General features: G+C 44.9%; 1 protein-coding gene across 2 annotated transcripts in view; it reads right to left on the minus strand.

The window, feature by feature from the left end:
* SECISBP2L (SECIS binding protein 2 like) overlaps positions 1-24,035 on the minus strand; it is a 435,435-nt gene that overhangs the window by 340,212 nt on the left and 71,188 nt on the right. The window contains exons 4-5 of one of the 2 annotated variants that reach the window (XM_069222506.1): positions 12,361-12,490; positions 6,141-6,370 (exon numbers count right to left, since the gene is read on the minus strand). In XM_069222506.1, coding sequence (XP_069078607.1) covers positions 6,141-6,370; positions 12,361-12,490 — 360 coding nt within the window. Of the gene's footprint in view, positions 1-6,140; positions 6,371-12,360; positions 12,497-24,035 lie in introns of both variants that reach the window. The other variant, XM_069222505.1, reaches the window with a different exon arrangement.

Raw genomic sequence — 24,035 nt, forward strand, 5'->3', positions numbered from 1 at the left:
TACAAATGTACAAAGTTGAAGCTAACTTCCGAACTGCTACAGGCTCCCGGGGAGGTGGGTGGGCACATGTGAATCTCCAGCGACTGATGCCACGAACAGATGTACACTGGGTAAGTGACATTTTCAGTTCGATGGCATCTGTCGCTGTAGATACACATGCAATAGTGCTTGAACTTCTATTTCCAGAAGTTCGAAATGTTGTTTTGATAAATTCTGTGCTTTTGGTGGTATGTTTGGAGGGAATTGTAGGAATTCTATGCAATAACCATGTCGGATAATTGCTAAGACCCAAGTGTCTGTAGTTATTTCCTCCCATGCTTTGTAATAATGACCTATTCTTCCCCCCACTGGTGTTGTGTGGAGGGGGTGAGTGACATCTGAGTCACTGCTTGGTTGTAGGGGTTTTGGGGCTTTGAAATTTTCCTCTATTCCTACGGAATTGCCCTCCTCTGTATTGGCCCCGAAAGCCTCCCCTGTACTGTCCCTGGTAGCTGGACGGTGTTGCCTGCGAGGTGCTGGCTTGTGTGGCCTGACCCCGAAACCCCCCTCTAAAGGGTGTCTTGCGGAAGGTGCTATAGGTTCCTCTGCTCTGCGGGGAGTAGAGTGCGCCCATGGCTTTAGCAGTGTCAGTGTCTTTTTTAAGTTTTTCGATTGCCGTGTCCACTTCTGGTCCGAACAGTTGTTTTTCGTTGAATGGCATATTGAGCACTGCCTGCTGTATCTCTGGTTTGAACCCAGACGTTCTTAGCCATGCGTGCCTTCTAATGGTCACAGATGTATTAATTGTTCTTGCAGCTGTGTCTGCTGCGTCCATAGAAGATCGTATCTGGTTATTTGATATGTTCTGTCCTTCCTCAACCACCTGCTTTGCCCTCTTTTGTAGTTCCTTGGGAAGATGCTCGATGAGGTGTTGCATCTCATCCCAATGGGCTCTGTCATAGCGCGCAAGTAGTGCTTGAGAGTTAGCGATGCGCCACTGGTTTGCAGCTTGTACTGCGACTCTTTTCCCAGCTGCATCGAACTTGCGGCTCTCTTTATCTGGGGGTGGTGCATCCCCAGATGTGTGGGAGTTGGCTCTTTTCCGAGCTGCTCCTACTACGACGGAATCTGGTGGCAGCTGTGTGGTGATGAAAACAGGGTCTGTAGGAGGTGCCTTATACTTCTTTTCCACCCTTGGCGTTATTGCCCTACTTTTGACCGGCTCCTTGAATATTTCCTTTGCGTGCCGAAGCATACCTGGCAGCATAGGCAGGCTTTGGTAGGAGCTGTGGGTGGAGGAGAGGGTGTTGAATAAAAAGTCATCCTCGACTTGTTCTGAGTGGAGGTTTACGTTGTGGAATTGTGCTGCTCTAGCCACCACTTGAGAGTATGCTGAGCTGTCTTCTGGTGGTGAGGGCTTTGTTGGATATGCCTCCGGACTGTTGTCCGACACTGGGGCGTCATATAAGTCCCAAGCGTCTTGATCCTGGTCACCTTGGCTCATGGTGGTGTGAGCCGGGGAATGTGACGGAGTTTGCGCTGGTGAGACGTTAATTACAGGTGGAGGAGAGGGTGGCGGAGTCACCTTTTTCACCATTTTTGTTTGTGGCGCCTGGTCTGTTTGAAACTCCAGTCTCCTTTTTCTCCTAATAGGGGGAAGGGTGCTTATTCTTCCTGTTCCCTGCTGTATGAAAATACGTTTTTGCGTATGGTCCACTTCGGTGGATTGCAGCTCTTCCTCAAACCTATGCTTTCGCATCTGAGAGGACAGTGATTGCTCCTCTGTATAAGAGCCTGGACCTGGGTCGGTTACGGGTTGTTTCGGCACCGAAACCCTGCCTGTATCTTTTTTCGGCTCCGAGGTGGCTTTTTTCTTTTTTGGAGTCGAAACCTCTCGGCGTCGATCTTCGTCGGTGCCGCTGTCTCGGCGTCGAGCCGCTTCTACACCGCTATCTCAGTGTCATTGCTTTTCTCCAGCACTTTCTCGATCCCAAGAAGGCTGCGTGCCGGTGTCTCCACCGGAGTCGGACGATCTCGGCACTGTTTGGGCCTTTTTCGGTGCCGATGGTCGGTCACCGAATTTATGGGTGGAGCCATGGCCTGGTGGCAGTGGCGTCCCCTGGGCCTTGACACTCCTCTTATGTGTTGTTTTCGACGTCTTACTCACGGTTCTTTGATCGTCGAATTCCTCGGAGTCCGATTCGTGGATCGAAAAGGTTTCTTCTTCCTCTTGTTCCTCGAACTCTCGGTGCGCTGTCGGCGTGGACGCCATCTGAAGTCTCCTGGCTCGACGGTCACGGAGTGTCTTTCGGGACCGGAACGCACGACAGGCCTCGCAAGTCTCTTCACTGTGCTCAGATGACAGGCACAGGTTACAGACCAAATGTTGGTCTGTATACGGGTATTTGTTGTGGCTTTTGGGACAAAAACGGAACGGGGTCCGTTCCATCGACGTTGTTCGACACGCGGTCGGGCCGACCAGGCCCCGACGGGGGATCGAAAACTACCCCGAAGGACACCGGAGCGCGTCGATCTTCGATGCGGTGTTGAATCTAACTACACCGATCCCGAACGCAACAATACCGACGAAAATCTTCCGATATTAACTAACTTTCCGTTCCGAAACTCGGAGCGACAGGAACCCGTCCGAACCCGATGGCGGAAAGAAAACAATCGAAGATGGAGTCGACGCCCATGCGCAATGGAGACAGAAGGAGGAGTCACTCGGTCCCGTGACTCGAAAGACTTCTTCGAAGAAAAACAACTTGTAACACTCCGACCCAACACCAGATGGCGAGCTATGCAGAACATGTGTATCTACAGCGACAGATGCCATCGAACAGGGTAATATCCTAAAAATGGACCATGGATGCTTTTTTCTGGTCCAGGGAGGACCTGGCTTGGCAGTTCTGTCTGGACGGTTCCCATGGGGGAACAAGGTCAAGGCTGATTTGCATATGGCTGGGTCCAAATTGGGGTAGCAAAGTGAGCAAAAGAATTGATGGATTAAACCCAGATCTGTGACTGGGGTGAACGTTTGGTTCCGCATTCCATGCATCATTTGTGTTTGCCTGCTTTTGTCGCCTTAAGTGCGCCTGGTATGCCCAGACGTAGATCCCTGGCTCACTATGCCACTGGATTCAAGCTAGCCTGGCTGACGAAGGGTGGTACCATTAAACCGGCTCCCAGGATGCTTGTTTCCGTTTCAGGGAGGACCTGACTTGGCAGTTCGAGCTGGACTGTTCCCATTGGGAACAGGGTCAAGACTGATTTGAATGTGGCTGGGCCCAAACTGGGGCGGCATAGTGAGAAAAGGAATTGATGGATTAAAACCAGATCCATGACTGAGGGGTGAATGTTTGGTTGGTTCTGCATTCCGTCCATCATTTGTGTTTGCCCATTCCCAGAAAAGGCACTGGAAATGATCATCAACAAGCAACTCGTGACAAACATGGAGTAGAACCAGCTATTCAACACCTCCCAATTCAGTTTACACAGGACCAAAACTGCCCTGATCGCAAACACAGATGACATCCCAACCCTTCTCGATTGAGGAGAAAAAGCAGCTTAAGCAAAACCCTGAGAATTTAACTTTCACCTATGAATCGAAGGATATCGCCTGCGGTATCCCTGAGGGCTCATTCCTCAGCCCCACACCCTTAAACGCATATATGACCCCGCTGGCCAACATAGTCAGATCTCAAGGTCTTACTTAATTTTCTACACAGACAACTCATCCTCTCACTCACCAATGACCCCCCCACCACCAGAACCAACTTCCACAGATGCATGACAAGCGTTGCTTCCTCGATGAAGAACAACTGTCTGCAGCTGAACACAGAAAAGATGGAAGTACTGAACTCTGGCAACAGCAGCAACACATGGAGTGACTACTGATGGCCATCCGACCTGGACACGTGCCCACTCCCTCTCACCATGCCAGAAACCTTGGAATCATCATTGACAACAAGCTCACCATGATATCACAGATCACTGCAGTCTGCTCTGCCTGATTCCTCATTTTGTGCATGCTACGTAAGATCTTCAAGTGGCTACCCCTTACACATGAGCCGCACCGTAACAGGCCCTCATCACCAACTGACTGGACTACGGCATCGCCCTCTATGCAGGAACTGCTGCACACTTCCTACAAAGACTTCAGACCACACAGAATGCTGCAACCTGACCAATCCTCGGCCTTCGCTGATGAACCTACATCACACCCCACATCAGGCAACTCCACTGGCTCACCGTACAGAAGGGATGCCAATTCAAGCTGCTGACCCACGCACACAAGGCTCTACATAACCAAGGATCCACACACATTAACCACCACCTGAACTTCCATCAACCGTCGAGAAGTTTACACTCTGCCGCCCTTTCATTTTCTCATACTCCATGCATCTACCAAAGAAGTGGAGGATGCTCGCACATCGCAGCAAAAACTTGGAACAGCCTCCTCACACACCTCCAGACCATCACCTCCCTTCCAAACAGCCCTAAAGACCTGGCTGTACAAGTAAGTCGCTGGGACCTGCAAGCCCCTACCCTATTGGGTGATTAGCTGCACTTTATAGATCCTAATTGATTGAATGTCAGGGGACATTGCACACAGGCTGTGTACCAAGTTGTATTTTTACTTTTAGCTGCACCAAGACACACAGCTTACAATTGCACTCTGCATGTGCTAGGTGAGGGGTCTCAGAGTGGCACAATAAATGCTGCAGACCTTTGGGACCCTCTTTGGTACCCAGGTCCTAGGTAACACAGTTAACCATTTAATAAGGACTTACAGGGGGGCAAAGGTATTGCTAACTGTGGAGAAATTGTACAGCTTTTGAGAAAGAGATCTGGCACTGAACCCAGAGCCCTTTCAGTCAAAATTGCATCATATACTAGGCAGAAAGTGGTGGTGACCAAGTAAAAAAAAAAAAAAGTGCACTTTCCTACACAACACACCTCCCCCGGTAACCCCAAACAAAGGAGAATGAGACTAACCTTTCCCAGGAGAGTCTTCATAGTCTAAGTGGAAGGACCTAGAAGGTCATCTGCATGGTCAGTCCCAAGTCTGTGTTTCACTATAAAATCCATTTCCTGTAGGGAGTTGGACCACCTCAACAGCAGAAGTTGGGGGGCAGGGCCCTACACCCTGTACCCTTCACACAAATCCCTACCATCAGCATACCCACGCAGTATACAGCCTATTGCCATGAAGAACAGGGGCTGGGCAGAGGGACTGCAATCAACCTACCACTGCCAGTCCTGCGTTCAATGCCTGTAGTTCCAACCACCAGTGCCACAGTCCTGCAGGCACAGAAAAGTAGTATTGCAGGGGTGGGCTCCCTCGGACACAGTTAAAGACATGATCCTGAGGATGGGGTCCCTCTGGCCCATTTGGCACTGAAATTTACACCCAACTGTAACGTCACTTTAACCTTTGCTTTTTTCAGTGAACATGTATGTCTATATGTATACACACACACACACGTGCACAAATACACACTCACCAATCCCAGAGCTGCTATAGTTACCTGTTTTGTTTCAGTTTATGTTCTACTGATATATTTGTGCCAATCTTTTTTATTGTTCAATTTTCTTTGGGCTATGTGATCCTGTCAACAACTCAAAGGATGCACTTGATCATTTAATGAGAGGTTTTCCAAGCAATGTGCCAAGTTTGGCTACAGTTTCCTCTCTTGTAGTGAGGCGACAGAATTTGACAACCACAATTTACATGTAGCCTAAGTTTATTAGTCTTTATTTTTCAGGCTTTTTTTTTTTTTAGGCTGTCCTCATTAAGACTACAACATACGAATAGAACAGACAATTCACCATCAAAGTACATCCTAGATACATTACAAAGAGCAGCATTAGTCTAAATTTAAGGTATCTTTTTGCAACACTATATTAAAACTTTGGATCTCAACGTTTTGTGAGTAGTCATCAAAAATTTTTGTGTCCAACTATGTACAACATATGCTACTCTGCAAGCTGTACATACTTTCGAAGCTTTATGAAATTGTAAAAGCTCTATTGCTCACTGCTATGCAAAACAAACATGGGGGAGCAAGGTGTTCACAAATGTTTGGTATTGCCTAGGTCTAACTAGATTTGCTTAAGTTAAATAGTAAACAGGATACACTAAGTAAATGTATACTTACATTTGAGGTGCCACATCCTGCATTTCTCAAACTGGCTGCTCCAGCCTGATTGTTGCCATGTTTGGGACTGCAGTATCCACTATCGCTGTCAATATCAGCTTCACTAGCACCTTGTTCACTTGATGATTCTGCTGCTGGGTGAGAGGATCGCCTTCTTCTACCTTTGGATTTCCAAAGCATTGTACAGGTGCCCTCATGGAGGGATTTGTTAGCTATTTCTGATGGAAAATCTACAAAACAACAGGTCGGTTGTTGATGTCATAACATGAAATGAAAAAGGTTACATTGCAATACAACTCATTAACTTGAAAATATAAAAATGTCCAGTGAAATCAAACTTTGCCAAGACCATGTTCAAATGATGCAATATCAGCAAAAAAAACAGCATGCACTCAGGGATGCAGATTTCTTTTACGTCACATTAAGCAGGCATGCTAGTTGATGGAAAGTTTAAGAGTACATAATGATATTGGTATAGAATAAAAGCAGAAGAGACTTGTCAGTGTCATGAGTGAAAGGTGTTGCTATAGCTACTATGCAATATGTTTCCTCCAGAATAGATAAGTACGATGGAATTCAGCAAGCCTTCAAGATGTATGAAGTAGGATCTGAAAAAAAAAAAACACTAGAATGCAGGAATAGTGTTTGGGGCTAATTTTATGAAGCTGTCAAAGAGTGACTGCAGGGTGAAAGGACATTTAGACCCCAACAAGTAGATACCTCCAATGCTTTATTAAGACATGGATGAGCTGAGTCAACCCTTAAAGACACATAGAAACTATTAATTCTGATCAACCAGGCCATGTAACTTATTCCATGCCACTTAAGAAATATTGACCTACTCTTAGTTACAAAATCATTGAACCTGACTGAGGTTTAAGCTCAATTTCACTTGTTATTTAATTAAGACCAAATTCCCTTTTTGTGGACTTTTGAAAAAGTAGTCTCATTGGATAAAGGGTTCATTCAGTCTCATTAGACAGAGTCTTAAGAGCATTCTAAGAACATTTAGGGTATAGCAGGTCCAGCTAACGAGTGTGGTTTCCATATAGCGTTTATTAGAGTTAGGCTCAGTCTCGTGGTCATTGTAATGTGTCATGTACAACTAATAAGAAAAGCAGTCGAAAAAGTTGAAAAATAGAAAAACTTTAAAAAAAACATTACATGTTCATGTCATTTTCAATCAACAAAAAATTTATGAAACTGTTATTCTGGGTGTGCGTGGGGAGGGGGTCCCAGAGATACCGAAATCACCGTTCCGTACGGCCTAACGCGGCAGGATGGAATTGAGCAGCCCGCACCGACACCGACTGGACCTGGTAACTAACGGTGGGACAACCCGATGTTCAGAGAGCACTCACTGTCGTAGCTTGCCGTGGGGAAAGGAAACCCCAGATCCTGCACGGAGGCACGTCAGGCAGCGACAGCGCAGGACTGCTGGGAGGCAGATACGATGCCCCCCATCTTCTGGTACACAGCATCTGGGAGCTGGAGAGGTTCCCTGGTGACACCACTCATTCGGCCGGCGGCGGTGAGACTGCCATAATAAAAGGACTGCCCAGTGGGGTTGAGCCTGAGACGCCGGTTGCCCATTATGACCACTTGAGCTCCTCTAGGCTTAAGGAGGAGGAAGGGAGAGAGGCCCAAAATGCTTCTAATGCGGCATCCACCCCCGATTACGAGGCAAAACACTGTATGTTGGTCAACCCCAACCCCGTATGACGAATGTGGGCACGATCAGGGTGGCTAAAGTGGGAGCGGATATCCTTGCGGTGAGTGGGGAAAAAAGACCTCACTGCATGTAATGGAGTGACTCTAGTGTTGCCCCCTCCTCCTCGTGCTCCTTATCAGTGAGGGGCCCTCTAGCCAACCCCCATCCTATCCTTCTGCACAGTCATCACTCATCCTAAATTGAGGTCTGCCGTTCGAGCACACCACGGAAGGTGGAGGCAATAAATCTGCTCCTTGCAAGTAACTCACTTTGACAAACTACCTCTCCCTGCCCAGTTTATAATGTTCCACTTGGGAACAGACAGCCTTGTGCGGCTGGAGTGCAGAGCCCTACTCCTAGAACATCCTGCCTCAGGCCTTAAAAAGTATCCCAGGAATTGAGGGGATGCATGAGGGGGGAAAACCAGACACCACACAGAACTGGCCAGGTGAGTAGGTCCCCTGGCTGGCGGCGGCAATTAGCTCAGTGCTCTCTCCCTCACTGAGAACTAGGTTTCCAAGGAAGAAGACTGGTGGCAGAGGTACCAGAGGGGCATAGCAGAAAAAGGTGGACAAATCTGCACTCCCATTGGTGGATATACCCAAGGTAGGGGTAGTAGAAGCTCAATATCCCGCACACCAACCTTCAACAGAGTTATACTCTCACACTCAAAGATATACTGGCACCAATTCAAGGAGTACAATGATCCTTGGAAACGTAAATAGACACAATCTGAATATGAATATGAATACGCCATTGCAAGATGCAGAAGATATCCCCACGACAAGTGAGACTGCGACTCCAAAACAGCAAATCAAGGAACTGTGCACAACTACTGATGCTACTGGAGCAAAGCTAGACGAATACGAAGTGAGGTCGAGGACAAACATTCGTATAGTTGGGGTCATGGAGAGAGCAGCTGGTCCAGCAGTGGACCTCTTCGTGGAGGACCTCATTCTAAAAGGCCTGCAACTTCAAGGCCTATCATCCAATTACTTTTCTGTGAACAAGCCCACAGAATCCCATCACATACGATCGTAACAAAGATCTTTAATTATAGGGATCGAGATGTAATCCTTCACGTGGCCCATCGGTCAAACATGACAATGCAGTCATTAGCTTTTATCTGGATTTTACAGTGAGTGCAGAGACTACGTTGCAACTTTATATAGGTCAAAAAGCCCTCCAACAACAGAACCTGTAGTACTCAATGATGTTCCTGGCTCGATTGCGGGCATTTTACAACCCTGGATGCAGTGTGAGACTAGCTGGAGGGGTGGAGACTGGCTGGAGGCAGGGGGCACACCCATCCTTTGTGACAAAGACGCGAAGACGACCCCTGGGAGTACAGAAAAGGTACCAGGGGATAAAAGCAGTCCCCAGAGACCATTGCAACAACAAACCAATGTTTGGGGGGGGGGTAGGGGGGCTGACAGTTGTGAGTCTGCTGTGCAGGGATGCGGTGAGGGTGGATTTGTTTGGGGGATAAGTGTTTGCTACTGTTAATTTGTTTTTCTGCCGTAAGTTTAGTGGTCAAATGCATTACCATCATTACAATCTCAGTCATGCATATGCCGAATATCCGAACACACCCCACTGTACTTGCTCCGGGGTGCCTTAGCTTACTATACCTCAATGACTTCACGAATCTATGGAAGGAATACCCTGATACATCGCCCATGAAACTGTTATTGTATGTGAACGGCATGGGGAATAAGATAAAGCTGGGCTCGTCTTGCAGTACATCTAATGTCTAGCACCTGACGTGGTCCTCCTCCAAGAGAATCATACGGCAGGAACTACATACTGTGCCTTAAATTGATGGGGATATAAAATGATTGGCAATGCAGGTTATACGACTGGCTCCAGAGGTGTGGGTATATTAATACGGAAGTCACTGCTTCTTATTGTCCACCAAGTCTGGTCAGATACACGCAGGAGGTATGTGGACCTTACTGGGAGCTCGGTTTATGTTCCAACCCGCCTTCTTGACATCACATTCGCAGACTTGAGTGCACTAGTACTCCAAATGCCAGACAGCAACTTCAATGTAACCGTCTGATCAACAAGATTGGTGGCCCCACAAACCGGCGGGTTTTACCAGTCATGCGTTAGCAGAGTTTTTGACTGCCCTAGGTTAGACTGATATCTGGCGAGCCTTTAAGCCCAAGGCCCAACATTACACATTCCCCCCAGGAGTACATGTAAGCCTTTCAGATAGGGATAATCTCCTCAAACACCAACTACATACAAATCTATTCAGGGGTCCGGCTCTTGGTGCAAGGTAGAACAGACCATTCCCCTATGTGGGTGGAATTTATTTATTTATTTTACAATCCCTGGTACCTCAAGCTACCGCATATTCATAGTCTCTATGCGACAGAGCAATATTTTTCCAACAATGTCAACTCAGTTGATTCTGCTCAGTCATCAGGGGAGGCATATAAGACTGTTATAAAAAGGCACTGTCTCTCCGTGATAAAGGGGCACAAACGAGACAGAAGGGCTTAAATGGAACACCTAGAGAAAGAAATCAAGGTGTTGTAGCAAAGCCTGTTGGCACTGCAATGCAGCAACACTAGGCATGCCCTCCACGTTAAGCATAAAGAATACTAAGCTGCAGCTATAGACACTGCCCAAAATAGTCACTGAGCCAGTCAGCCTCGCATCAATGAGATGGGGAGATAAGGCCGGAAAACAGTGTGGTTAGATAAAAGAGACAAGGTTTGTTGTTGGGTATTGGAGGTCAAAGTTGACAATTGTGCCCCAGTCAGAGAAAAGCGAGGGATAGTGCATTCCTTTGCCACCTATTACACCCAGCTTTTCTCATCAACAGTTTCTGTCACAGCACAGGACTCTAAAGAACTCCTGGCTGATATTAGTCTCCTAAGCCTTTCACTTACTGATAGAGCCCTGCTTGAGGAGGATATAACGGAAGAGGAAATTGTGCAAGCCATACATGATCTAAATTCTGATAAGGCACTTGGTTTTAACGGACTACCAATTGAGTTATACAAGCGGACGACCCCTAAACTTGCTCCCTACCTTCTTCACATGTACAAAGAATCATCAGCTCAGCATGCTTCTGCAAGACCAAAGATTGGCCTCCATGGTGGTTATTCACAAGGAGGGCAAGCCCCTTGACGAATGCTTTTCATATCGACCAATATCACTCCTCAATGCAGAAGTTAATATTCTGGCTAATGTGCTGGCTTCCCCTTTAATAAAAGTGATAACTTTAGTCCACCCAAACCAATTAGGCTTTATGCCCTACAGAAATAGCTCCCTTAATCTGAGGTGCCTTTATTGCGTGCTCAGCCAAACGAATAATTTCCAATAAATCGCTCTAGTACTCTCGCTAGACACCAAAATGGCGTTTGATATGGAAGAATGGACCTATATGTTTGAAGTATTGACCAGATTGGGCTGTGGGCCAAGCTTTCTAAAATGGGTGTGTCTTCTGAACTATGGCCCACTTGCCCAGGTGAACGCCTATGGGGGACGTTCTCAGGTGTTCGAATTACAACGAGGCAGACAACAGGGCTGTCCTCAGTCAACGTTGATATTTGCACTGGTTCTAGAGCCTCTCGCAGCTTGGATTCGCCACAACGTGCTAGTTCGTGGCCTCTGCTGAACAAACTACTGGGAAGACAGAATATTGTTATATATAGATATACTGCTCCACATCACTGACCCATATTTTACACTGGACAGACTAATGCACATAATGGTCGTTTAGCCAGTAGTCAGGCTATACAATAAATGGGTATATGTCCATAATCATACTCTCAAGGGGCCGCCACCACACTGTCACGTGACTGCGAGGTAGTCAGTCACTAAAGGGTTCCGCTACTTCGGAATCTATCACTATTGACCCAGAACTATTTTTTTGACAGAAATGTTTTTGTTTTGTGACTTCACTTTCACTTGTGATCCTCTTTCCACCTTATGTGAAAAAGCACTTGGTTTAACCTATACCTGTCTAAGTTGTAATGCTGCAATATTGATTCTGTACTTGTAAAGACCGTTAGATTTTAGTTTCAATGCACAAATAAAAAAATGCACTTCCAAAAAGAGAATCAGTCAACAATAGCTCAAAAAGATACACTTTTTATGGCTTTATACTCAAACTTCATATATCTGAAACAACCTTAAATTGGAGCTGCTTCAATGCGTCATTATAATGCTGATAAGAGTGACGCACAATCTGAGATCCCGTTAGCTACCGATAAGAAAATCGGTCCCATTTTATGCCACGTTTGCACATTTTCTTTTTTTTTTTTCAACATTTAAAAGATTTGGAAACACAACTGGTTATTTAGTTATAAAATGATTAAAACAAACAAAAAAATATATATCACACTCCAACTGTACTCCCAACATAGCCACAACTTAAGGATGTCTCCATTTTTATTTTATTTTTACAAACACACACACACACACACACACACAAGCAGGTTTCCTGAGCTGCATCCACCAACAGCAATGGGTTCACACACACACAAATACCTGTTTGCTGAGCTGCATCCACCAACAGCACAATTTTGGATCGAGGATCAGGCCCAGATGCAGTTGTCTCTTTCTGAGTAGCAACATTTTTCATTGGTGGTCTTTTACTTTTAATCAAACTCATGGAAGGCTGTGGCCAATTGGAGTTAAAATACAAAGAACAGTTACAATGTATGCAAATACAACTGTGTAAGAAGGTTAACAAATCAAAACTAAAAGCAATCACTGCTTCAACATTTAAGATGTTTAAAATCAATACTTCCACAAGTATGAGTATAGCCACTGGTGTAAAGTCAATCACTGTATGCAAGAGGGACACAAATACTGGCAAAGCCAATAAGTCTAGCCTTTGCAAGCTAGTGTGATAAATATTTCTTTTTATCTTACTTTTTATTACAAAACTAACAAAAATAGAAGAAAATAAAATTAAGAAAACACGCCACTGTCTAAATGTGACAGCTATATTCATGTACGAAAAATGTTAAATTTACAAATAAATTACCCATACCACATGATTTCAAAAGAACAGCCTCCTACCTGGCAGTGGCGTTAAAACAAGTATATAAACACTTTTTAGTTTAAATGAACATCACCGGAATATGAGATTGCCACTGTTGTGAATACCAGGTACTATTAGTTCTGAATAACTATAATCTAAAGATATAGATAAGTAAACCAGGAAGAGTTTAAATACAGGATAAATAATAGAAAGAAAATAAGCATTGCCTAAGTAAACTACTGGCCCATTACCCTGGCACTAAATTGCACTTTTTTTTACACAGACATGTAAATGTCATCCGGCAAAATCATGTATTGCTCAAAGAGCAAGAGATCTTAAGGCTGAAACAGGTTGATCTATTACTCCAAGCTTTATGCTGTGATGGGAAGTGACGTAAAATTTCAATTACAGTTGAAATGACCAAAGCCCCTTCATATGCACATCTGTATATTTGACAGTCTTGCCTGCGATAAGCCAACAACACGTGCCTCTGGGATGGTATTCACTTACCTTGTAGGACAGGATGACATATGTACTGCCGGCTGTCCCCGAGGTGGTCAGATACACCTTGCAACATCTGAGGCTCAATGGCCAAGATGCTGCAAAATAAGTGATCTGTTCTGGCCTGGACACAACTGATTGCCTGGGTAGGGTAGTCAGCACCAAGAGGGTTCCCCCAACAAGAACACCCTTTTCAAGGCTTTGGAAGGGTATTTGTGCAGAGGAGGCATCATTATGGGCCTCAGCAAAATCAGAGCTCCCCTAGCACTTTAGAAGAGAGGCCCAGGAGTGGGGTAAAAACATTCAGGCCCATGGGGGTAATGATCTACCCAGACCACAAACCCACCCCCAGCAGCCGGTGCTGCAAAACAGCTTAACATCCTTTGTGGCAGCCAATCGCCCAGTATGCGATCAGGCCACCATTCACCTCCCTGAATGGGTACTCCAAATCGGGGAGTGCAGCTACTCCCTACCCCTTCGTCATACTCATCTGTTTTGCCACCCACACTGCAAAACCTCACGGACTTCATGAAGCAGTCCAAGCTCTCTTGGTCAAAGCACCAATACAGAGGGTGCCAGCATCAGGGAATCGAGATAGAATGTGAACACCTCTTGTTATTATCTGGTGCCCAAAAAGGACAAAGGCCTCTGCTCCATCCTAGATCCCTCCCCTCTAAGCCTCTTCCTCCGAAACACAAGTTCAAAATGCTCACCCTGGCCTACGTTCTCCCTGTCCAGGACCTAGGAGAGTGGATGGTGGCAATGTATTTGCTGGATGCCTAATTTTACATCCCTGATCAGCAATCTCTTTCAGTTCGTACTGCACCCCTTTGGCCTTACTAGTACACCTCAGATGGTCACAAAAGTGATGAAGGTGGTTGCAGCCCACCTGCAGAGTTGGGTTTACCAGTCTTTCCCTACCCTGATGGCTGGCTACTGAAGATAGGATTGCCTCAAACAGTTGTACCTCACATCCAGCCGTTGGGCAACCCTTTAACATTGTTGGGTTTCTTCACCAATGTGCCATTGTTGCATAGCTTCATAATGACTCCCATCCATTGGGGCCGTCTCGGTAAGGTGCATTTTCAAGCTATATCTCCACCTCAACTAGTACAGGATACATGGGCTATGATACTGGAGTTTCATTCCTTAACTTGGGAGTGGGCTCTGAGGAGTCTGGGCCTCTTGGTCTCCTGTATCCTACACGTCATCCATGCCAAGTAGCACATGCGAGCTCTGCAGGGAGTTCTAAAGTCTCAGTGGGCTCAACACCAAGGCAACCTATCGGACTATATCCAAGAGTCAATGGAGACTGCAAATAATCTGCAGTGGTGGTTGCTCGGCCACAACTGGATCAGAAGACAGACCCATCTTCCTTCCCCGCCCAGAGCTAACGCATGTCACGGATACATCATTGCTTGGCTGGGAGGTCGTCTGGGAGAGGTGGAGATCAGAGGCTTGTCTCCAGTTTAATCTTCTGGAATTGTGAAATATCCTCTTGGCACTGATAGCATTCCTCCTGACCAACAAAGGGAACAGGTGCAAGTGCTCACAGAAAACATAACTCCCATGGGTGGACAAACTTAGCCGCTGGTCCTTAACAGATCACAAATGTAAGTAGCATAGGAAGCATTCCAGCAATGGGGAGAACCTGGCCTCATTCTATTCACATGTGATGTGTCAGCGTTTCGTTTTGGGGCGTTTCCTGTCGTAGGCATTAGACCTACCCACACAAGTGGTGTACCAGGTTTATTGGGAGACCAGGGGGAACACAGAATAGCCGAACAAGTGTTATTACCAATTGTCTTTCTCTGCATTTGCACCTTCGAAATGTGTGTAATAAAGAAGTAATTTTGAGAAATGCCCTGTAATTCATATGCTAGTATGGGTACCCCCAAACTCAGATGTGCAAATAACCACTGCTTCTGAACGCCATATCTTGTGCCAATTTCGGAAATACATTGCTTTCCTCAATACCAATTTTTTTCACTGTTTATATTTTACCAAATTAATTGCTGTATACCCGGTAGACAATGAAAACCCATTGCAAAGTGCAGTTCACTCTTTGGCTTTTATTGGCTCTGCATACCTTGGGTTTTTGGTAAACCTACAAGCCCTATATATCCCGCAAACGGAAGGGTCCAACAGACGTAACAATATATTGCTTTTTAAAATCTGCAATAACTGGAGAAAGTTACATATGAAAAACAGACAGAAATGGCAGTTTTTTCAACTCAATTTCAATATTTATTCTATTTCACCTGTTACTGTTTATAGAAAACCCTTGAAGGCTCTACACAAATGACTCCTTGCTGATTTCAGAATTGTCTCCTTCTTAGAAATGTATAGCTTTTCCGGGATGCTTCAAGCCCATTTCTGTCACTAACTGGAAGGTGGATAGGAAAAGTGGGGTATGTCCCAGTAAAATGCCAAAACTATGTTAAAAATGTTCTGATTCTAGTCTACCTGTTCCGAGAAGCTGGGAAGATGGCGATTTCAGCAACACAAACTCTTCGCCAATGCCATTTGCAGGGAAAAAAAAAAAAACAGATGCTTTCTTCTGCAGCACTTTTTTCCCTGTTTTTCTTAATAAAAAAAACAATTATTCTAGCTGTATTTGGGCTAATTCCTCGGTCCCCACCAGGGGAACTCACAAACCCTGGGTACCGTTAGATTCCACAGGATGCTGGGAAACAAAAGATGCAAATTTGTCATGGATAGCTTATGTGGACAAAAAGGTATGGGGGCCTAAGTGCAAATAACCCCAAACAGCCAAAAAAAAGTCTTACCACAGCAAGAGGGAAAAGGCTCAGCAGCAAAGGGGTTAATAGGGCAGGCCAGGTGATAATGAACTCCTGAAAATATCTTCATCTGGTGATAATTCAGTACGCCTACCTGACAAAGTTAGAGAGTGTGTGCTAGATAATTAAAGAAATACTCTAACCGAGGATGGTAGAAATAAATAAGGGGCTTATTGTCAGCTTTCTGGTGCATAATTTATCTAATCGCAGATTCCTCATCTTATATCCCCCAGGTGCCAGACTGGATCCAGAGAATTATTCTAACTGTGCTCCTGAGCACCAATGGGTGATATAATTCGGCTCTGCATTGACTACATACTGTCCCAGAAGCGACAGAGCACAGATGCATATTAGCGCCACCCCCTGTGCGCCGACTTCAGTTTCTGTCATGGCAGTAGTGCTTTCAGAATGTATGCAACAACGCCAACAACAAAGCCTGGCAGTACATTTACGAGTCGAGTTGACGATCAAAATGAGGACAACAGTTTGTGGAATCAAGAGATGCATCAAGCAATTAGGCATAGGCTTGAAAAGGCATACACATGAAGCATGTCAAAACATAAAGGTCCCAAAGGGCATCACTGTTCGAGAGGAAAAATATCTGTCAAATCTTTAATAAACATCAAGGATGGTTGGTTCAGCAAAAGAAGAAAAGCCAAAAGGATTCACAGTACCCACTGCCAGGCCTAACATCGGCTAAAGACAAAAGAAACAAAAGGAAGACTGACAGCTTCATTTGAAAGGCGTCCGTGTCCTAGGCACCACACCAGGATACAAGCTTGGTGCCAAGACCAAGCTTAGACTGATTTTGCGGAGGATCATTGGGTGGCAAGGAGGACATCCACCACTTCAGATGACAAATCAAATGAAGTCCATTCGGGCCACTCAATCTTTACACATGGAGTTGTAAGCCGTGGAGGTTTGAGTGGAGTACCTTGCCCTGCTGTGGAGAAAGGTCTTCTTATAAAGTGGTAGCCTGACTGGAAGGCAGGTGCTCATGATCAGGAAATAAAAACGTTACCACACTCTCCTGGCCCAATCTAGAGAAATGGGGATGACTTGAACCTGGTTGTTCTTGGTTTTTTTCAGAACCTGGACAAGAGACTTAGTGCTGGGAAAGAACACAAGAGTCCTCTATAACATTCCAGCTGAAATTAATCTAACATGCTCCAGCATGCAAAACTGTTGACATTGGTAAAAAGACCTAGCCAAGGTTGGTATGTCCTGCACACAGTGAGATGTACACACCAACCGTATCTGTCAGACTATGTCTAATCAGTGCTTTTCCTTTGGCATACAGGGACCCTGCCTAGTTACTGGCAACCAAGAAGATGTTCTGGTCCTCGAGCCACCTCTAGAGGTGCAGAGCCTCTTGGCACAGGACACAGAACCCCACTCCTTTTTGCAGTTCTACGTTGCAGTAGCATTTTCACGGAGAACCTGCACCACTCCACCAACTGACAGTAGGACAGCGTTCAGGGCTACACAGATCACCTGCAGCTCCAATAGGTCGACTTGGAACTAGTCCTCTACTGGAGACCAGAGGTCTCTGATCTCCATTTACCCCAGATGACTTGACTCCAACTCAGTAGTGATGCATCTGTCACCACTGCCAACTCTGGATGGGGAAGGGAGACAAATTAGCCACTGCATATCTTCTGCAGTGTCTTCCAAGCCCTGGAAGGTGTTGGAAAGGCAGCCATGATGCTGTACTAATTGGAATGTCAGGTTCCACTTCAAGATGTGCATGTGTCACTTGCCATAGTTGATAAGGAGCATTCAAGAGGCTAAGAGACCATGAAGCCTCACAGCCAGATCCAGGACTGACCCTGAAATATTAGGATCACAGCCCCAATGTCCCAGACTCGCTGCAGCAGAACAAAACTTTGAACTCCACCATGTGAAGGATTGACCCAAAAAATGGAAGCCTCTGTGATGGAATCCGGTGGGACTTTGACTCATATATGGTAAATCCTAATGAACTCAGGAGTTCTACCATCGTCCAGAGGTGATCCATGACTGCCTTCACCCGACAGTGACTGAGGCACGGGAATACTGGAATTCCTGACCTCTGCAGATGGACATCAACCATAGCCATCACTGTTATGAACACCACAGGGTTACTGGTGAGGCCAAAAGGGGAGCACAGCAAACTGACAATACTCCTGGCCCACCTTGAACCTAAGGAGACGCCAGTGGGGCTGGCAAATGGGTATACGAAAATAAATGCCATGCATTTCAGTAGTAGCTTCAGTAGGAAGCCAGGAAACAGACTATGCTGTTACATTGTAACTGTGGTGGGGGGGTCCACTTTCTGTTCCTTGTAGAGCCCGTTCATGTGCTCAGGAGTTGCCTGACTCGCCTTTTAATGTCGTCACTGGGAGCCACTTTGTGGTTTACCCAGTTTTAATGTTTTTATGATTTAATTTTCTCAAGTTTGTTTTTTGTTCTTTTTCAGTTTGTCAGCAGCTCCACCCTGGGAGGGAAGCCTGCCGGGAGGGAGTGGAGCTACTGTGCTTCAGTCAGATTTTAGATGGCCCCCAGGTTCGGCACGCAACTGACCGAGCCATGCCCCCCTAATCAAGGCGGCCTTTTTAGCCATGTCAGGGGAGTGTCACTGGCATGCAAAAGACACACCTAAGGGAAGCCCATCTGTGCCCACAAGGCACCAGGGGCCAGGACCCTTGCCCGTCCAGGGTTGGACCCTCTACAGTACTCTATATCGGACTTAAAAGCACTAGCCCCTGACATTTGGAAGGACTTGTGCCAGATGCTAGACCTAGAGCAGGCAAGTGTTTGGTGTGGTAAGAGTGGTTTCACCTTACAGCCACTATGTAAGCCTATATGGGTGGGGACGAAGACACTATTCCTCACACATGGCACATTTTAATTCTATGAATTGCCACTTCTTGGCCAAACAAATTAGAGATTCACTTTTACTGATCAAACCCTGGACGCCATTTTCCTAATGGAAACATGGCTGACAGATTTGTCAGCAAATAGTGTGCTTACAGCCATACCGGAGGGATATGCTATGGTTAGGAGGGATAGGGCCACACAAAAAAGGGGTGGGATCGACATTATATTTAAGCAAACACTGGGGTGCACCTTTATGGAGATTGGGATTGTTGGCTGTGAAGTTGTCTTTTTCGACTGGCTTTATCTGGGAATCTTTCAGTTGCAGGCTTTTTCATATATCGTCCTCTTGGCCCAGCTTCAGATTTTACAAATGCTCTCACTGCTGTTCTTCCAGCGTATATCTTGAGATAAGCTAACTTTACTATCATTGGGGATCTCAACCTTCATTTTAAATATAGAGGCTGCCAATTAGCAGATGCCTTGACGGCAGCTCTGGAGGCTTTGTAATTGACTCAATTGGTTCAGGCTCCAACAAACAATCTTGGTCATACTTTAGACCCCATCTTTTCTAACTTAGCGGAGCTAAATGTGGACCCTCCACTCTACCTACCATGGTCTGACCACTCTGCAATTCCTTTCCACATTCACTCTCAATCAGCACCCTTATCACCAGACTATGGGCAATCAATGATGACAACGAAATAGATGACTATGACTCAGAAAGCCTCCTCCCAAGTTCTTGAAGCAAAACACCGGATATTAGATGGAATGTGTGGATAGAGTGGACTCTCAACTGAGAGTGACTAAAGGACATTCTGGATTACGTGGCACTGCAGCACTGCAGGTAAAGCGGACCGAACAGAGATCAAGCCCATCAGCAGCTTAGTTCAATGAGGAGCTAGAACTGTAGATAACTCAAACAAATCTAGCATTGTAATTATGAGTCTACCAGTAAGACCACATATCTGAACACCTTGAAACACTATCATAGGCAGACTAAAAGGACACAGCTGGAATACTATGCTGCCAGGATTGAGACGCAGGGTCAGATGGAGCTCCTGATTTCACAGACCTTTTAAGCTGGGTCAGATCATCCCTAGAGATCCGGTTAAAATAATAGAGGATCATCTTATCTGTTGAGTAAAAACATACATCGATGCAGGGAGCCTCTCTTACATTTGCGGTGAAGGAGGCATAAATCCTAGTCGCATTGTCATAAACATATCGGGCCAAGGTGTTGTAGTGCTCTTCTGGTGGCGGGGTCACTGCTGACACTCCCTCCAGCAAGGTTGATGACTTAACTATTGCAAAAAGTTTGCAAGAGGAATTTTGCGCAGTCCAGTTGTTTTAGAATGATGGTTAGGAGGTACTGGTCCCCTCCTTGGGGGAGCTACTTAAATGTTTCAGGATGGGACTGATCCCTCAAGCATGGAAAAATGCTATTATAGTGCCTCTCCTGTAGAAAACTTTATTGGATCCAGCAAAACCTGAACATTTTAGACCAGTATCGTTGCTCCCTTTTTTCTCAAAAGTAACTGAAAAATATGCTCATACTCGACATTCATAGAAGAAAGGGATCTTCTCCATAAGGCCCAATCTAGTTTTTGACCACAGTACAATACAGAGTCAGCTCTCTTACTAGCCTATGAAACCATCAGTCAGGTAGTGGACAGAGGAGACACGACTGCTTTATTGCTGTTGGATCTCAGTGCAGCCTTTGACACAGTATCTCATGGCCTGCTGTTGGAGTGGCTTTGGAGGAATGGGATAGGAGGCAAAGCCCTGTGGTGGATTGCCCCATTGCTCCAAAATCCCACATCCCAGGTGGTTCAAAAATCTTGCCGTTCTAAGGTCTTCCCTCTTCAACAAAGGGAACCTCAGGGCTGTTATTTGAGCCGTAAGTTGTTTAATCTTTACATGCACCCACTGGCTATCATCGAGCAAAGTGGTGTTAACATTGTATCATATGCCAATGATACACAACTGATTATTACTCTATCACAGGATGCTAAGAACATGCCTGACAGAGGTCGCTGAATGAATGAGCCTCAGCTGTCTCAGACTGAATACTGGGAAAACTGGAGTTATCATCTTCAGTAAACAACTGTCAATCTGGTCTTCAGCAAGGTGGCCTGACTCACTGGGACCTGTGTGGTATGTGAGATGTGTTACATCACTTTTAGAATGTAAGGGGTATTCTATTTCCCAGGCTATAGGTTGGCATAACTGTTGCTGTGTGAGAGTGGGTGGGATACTCAGAAAAAAGAACCCAACAAATACCCAGGACCTAAATATTGAATCTCTGTTCTATTGAACAATTTTTTTCCAGTTTGAGAGTCAAACCATGATCTCTCAATATGGTTACAACTCTTCTCACCCTCATATCATGCAATATTTCAGTCTGCCAATGAATCAATGTAATCTTGAAAATACTTAACCCCTGGTTCTGATCCCAATACACTATACATCATGTGCTGTTACAAATCAAAACGGCATCGTCATGAACCAGAAAGTCCCAAAGGGGGTGATAAATGTGGTGTAATCTCTTGAGACAGGATGTAACATGACTTGATGATATGCAGAGGTCAAGGCTAGGGTACTGAAAAACTTTGATCCATGTAGAAGTAAGACCATCTCACTTATGTTGGGAAGTGGAAATTGATCACTCACTATGCATTTATTGAGACCCCTCAAATCAATACATAACCTGATCTTGACAGATTGTTTGCGTGCAACGTCAATCAGTGCAATCCACTCAGAACACTCTATTGACCCAATAACTCCATCTTTGTATAGCCTTTTAATTTCATTCCCAACATCATCTTTCATAGACATAGGAAGTACTTTAGCAACAACAAGTATAGCCCCTTTCTTGCTTTTTATAATATGTGCATATCCCTTTAAACATCCTAATTTGTCACTAAATACTTCCTTAAACTTGTTTACGAATTTAGGTATTGGTGCAATCTTTTCACTTTGCACCTAAGGTTCATGCACATCATTTACCCGTAACTTGGTTATTGAGATTTTGTTTGACTCTGGAGCATGGTTGACTATGCTATCCAATTCATTGTTTGGCAAACAATTAAGTCACAGAGTAAATTTGAAGGACCTAGATGTTATTCCTGGTGCTTACGGTGGTTATAGAACTTAGAGGATATTTTGAATTTGATATTTCTTTCAAATCTAACACTATTTCTGGACAGGTATAGGTTCCTGTGAAAGGGGACAGTGTTCTGAGTTGGCCACACCAAAGGGAGTTCAACGTCAATTTAGACCCAAATTCTCCTAAACCCGTAATGATTAAAAGTGAGTTTGTAGAGATGTTACGGGTGAATGATGTGCATAAACTTTCGGTGCGAAGTGAAAAGACTGCACCAATACCTAAATTCGTAAACGAGTTAAAGGAAGTATTTAGTGACAAATAAGGGTGTGTAAAGAGGTATGCACATCAGATAAAAATCAAGAAAGGGGATGTACCAGTTGTTGCTAAAGTACATCCTATTCCTATATCTATGAAAGACGATGTTGAGAATAAAATTAAAAGGGTATGCAAAGATGGAGTGATTGAGCCAGTAGAGTGTTCTGAGAGGATTGCAAAGATTGTAGTTGCACGCAAACAAACAATCTGGCGAGATCAGGTTATGCATTGATTTGAGGGGTCTCAATAAATGTATAGTGAGTGTTCAATTTCTGCTTCCCAACATAAGTGAGATGGCCTCGCTTCTACATGGATCAAAGTGTCTCAGTACCCTAGACTTGACCTCTGCATATCATCAAGTCATGTTCCATCCGGTCTCAAGAGATTACACATTTAATCACTCCCTTTGGGACGTTTTGGTTCATAAGGATGCTTTTGGATTGGTATCAGCTGCTGCTGTTTTCCAGCGCATGATTTATAGTTTATTGGGATCAGAACCAGGGGTTATTTTCAAGATGACATATTGATTCATGGGCAGACTGAAATGGAGCATGATAGGAGGGTGAGAACAGTTTTAACCATGTTGAGAGATCACATTTTAACTCTCAAACTGAACACATTTTCTTTCACGAGAACAGAGATTCAATATCTAGGTCACAAAATTACTTCCAAGGGTCTATACCAAAGAATGAGCTAGTCACGAACATTTTAAAGTTGCATAATCCTGTAGGGATTGTTATCCTTTCTTCGGATGGTAGAATTTCATGCTAAGTTTTTACCTAATTTAGTCTTCAAAACAGTACACATGCAGAGACTGCTTAAGAAGGGCATTTAATTCACATGGGATGAGGAGTGTGAAAGGGAATTTGAATGTATAAGAAAAAAGGAGTTGTCAGTTAATTGTTCGAATTCCTTTGATCCTGGGAAAACAATGTGCAATTATGATGGATGCCAGTATGAAAGGTCTGGGAGCTGTACTGTTGCAGTATTCTGGATGTGGGGATGATCTCAGGCATGTGGTGTATATTTCGAGGACTTTGGAAGGAGCAGAGGTGAATTATTCCACAATAGGAAGGGAGGCTCTGAGTGTGTTTTGGGCAATTAACTTCAAGAATCTTGTGCGGGGAAGAGAATTTTCAATTTTTACAGATCATAAGCCACTCATGGAGGTTTTTACGAGGAAGGGTCTAGACATGATCTCTAGTAGGATTGATAGATGGATTGTTGGTCTTCAAGATTTTTGTTTTGAAATGTTCCATTTCTGGACTGAACAACAAAATTGCTGATTGTTTGTCAAGACTCAGCTCTGAAGTTAAAGACTGCATTGAGGAGGATGAGGAGAATGTAATCAGAGTGTGCAGTGTTACTGAAGGGATAGTGGAACAAGGCATGGTTGAAAGCTGTAGCTGAAGATACTGTTTTACAGCAAGTTTGTGAGGCACTAAAGAGTGGGTGGAGTTCACATGTGAAAAGTGATGAAGTTCTGGGAGGTTATTGGAGAGCAAAGGATGAATTGTCAGTAGTAGACAGCTTTCTCTTGCATGATTTCAGATTAGTTGTTCCATCCAAGTTGATTAACAAAATTATGGAGTTG

The sequence above is a fragment of the Pleurodeles waltl genome, chromosome 3_1, assembly GCF_031143425.1.
Source record: "Pleurodeles waltl isolate 20211129_DDA chromosome 3_1, aPleWal1.hap1.20221129, whole genome shotgun sequence".
NCBI classification, from domain to species: domain Eukaryota; kingdom Metazoa; phylum Chordata; class Amphibia; order Caudata; family Salamandridae; genus Pleurodeles; species Pleurodeles waltl.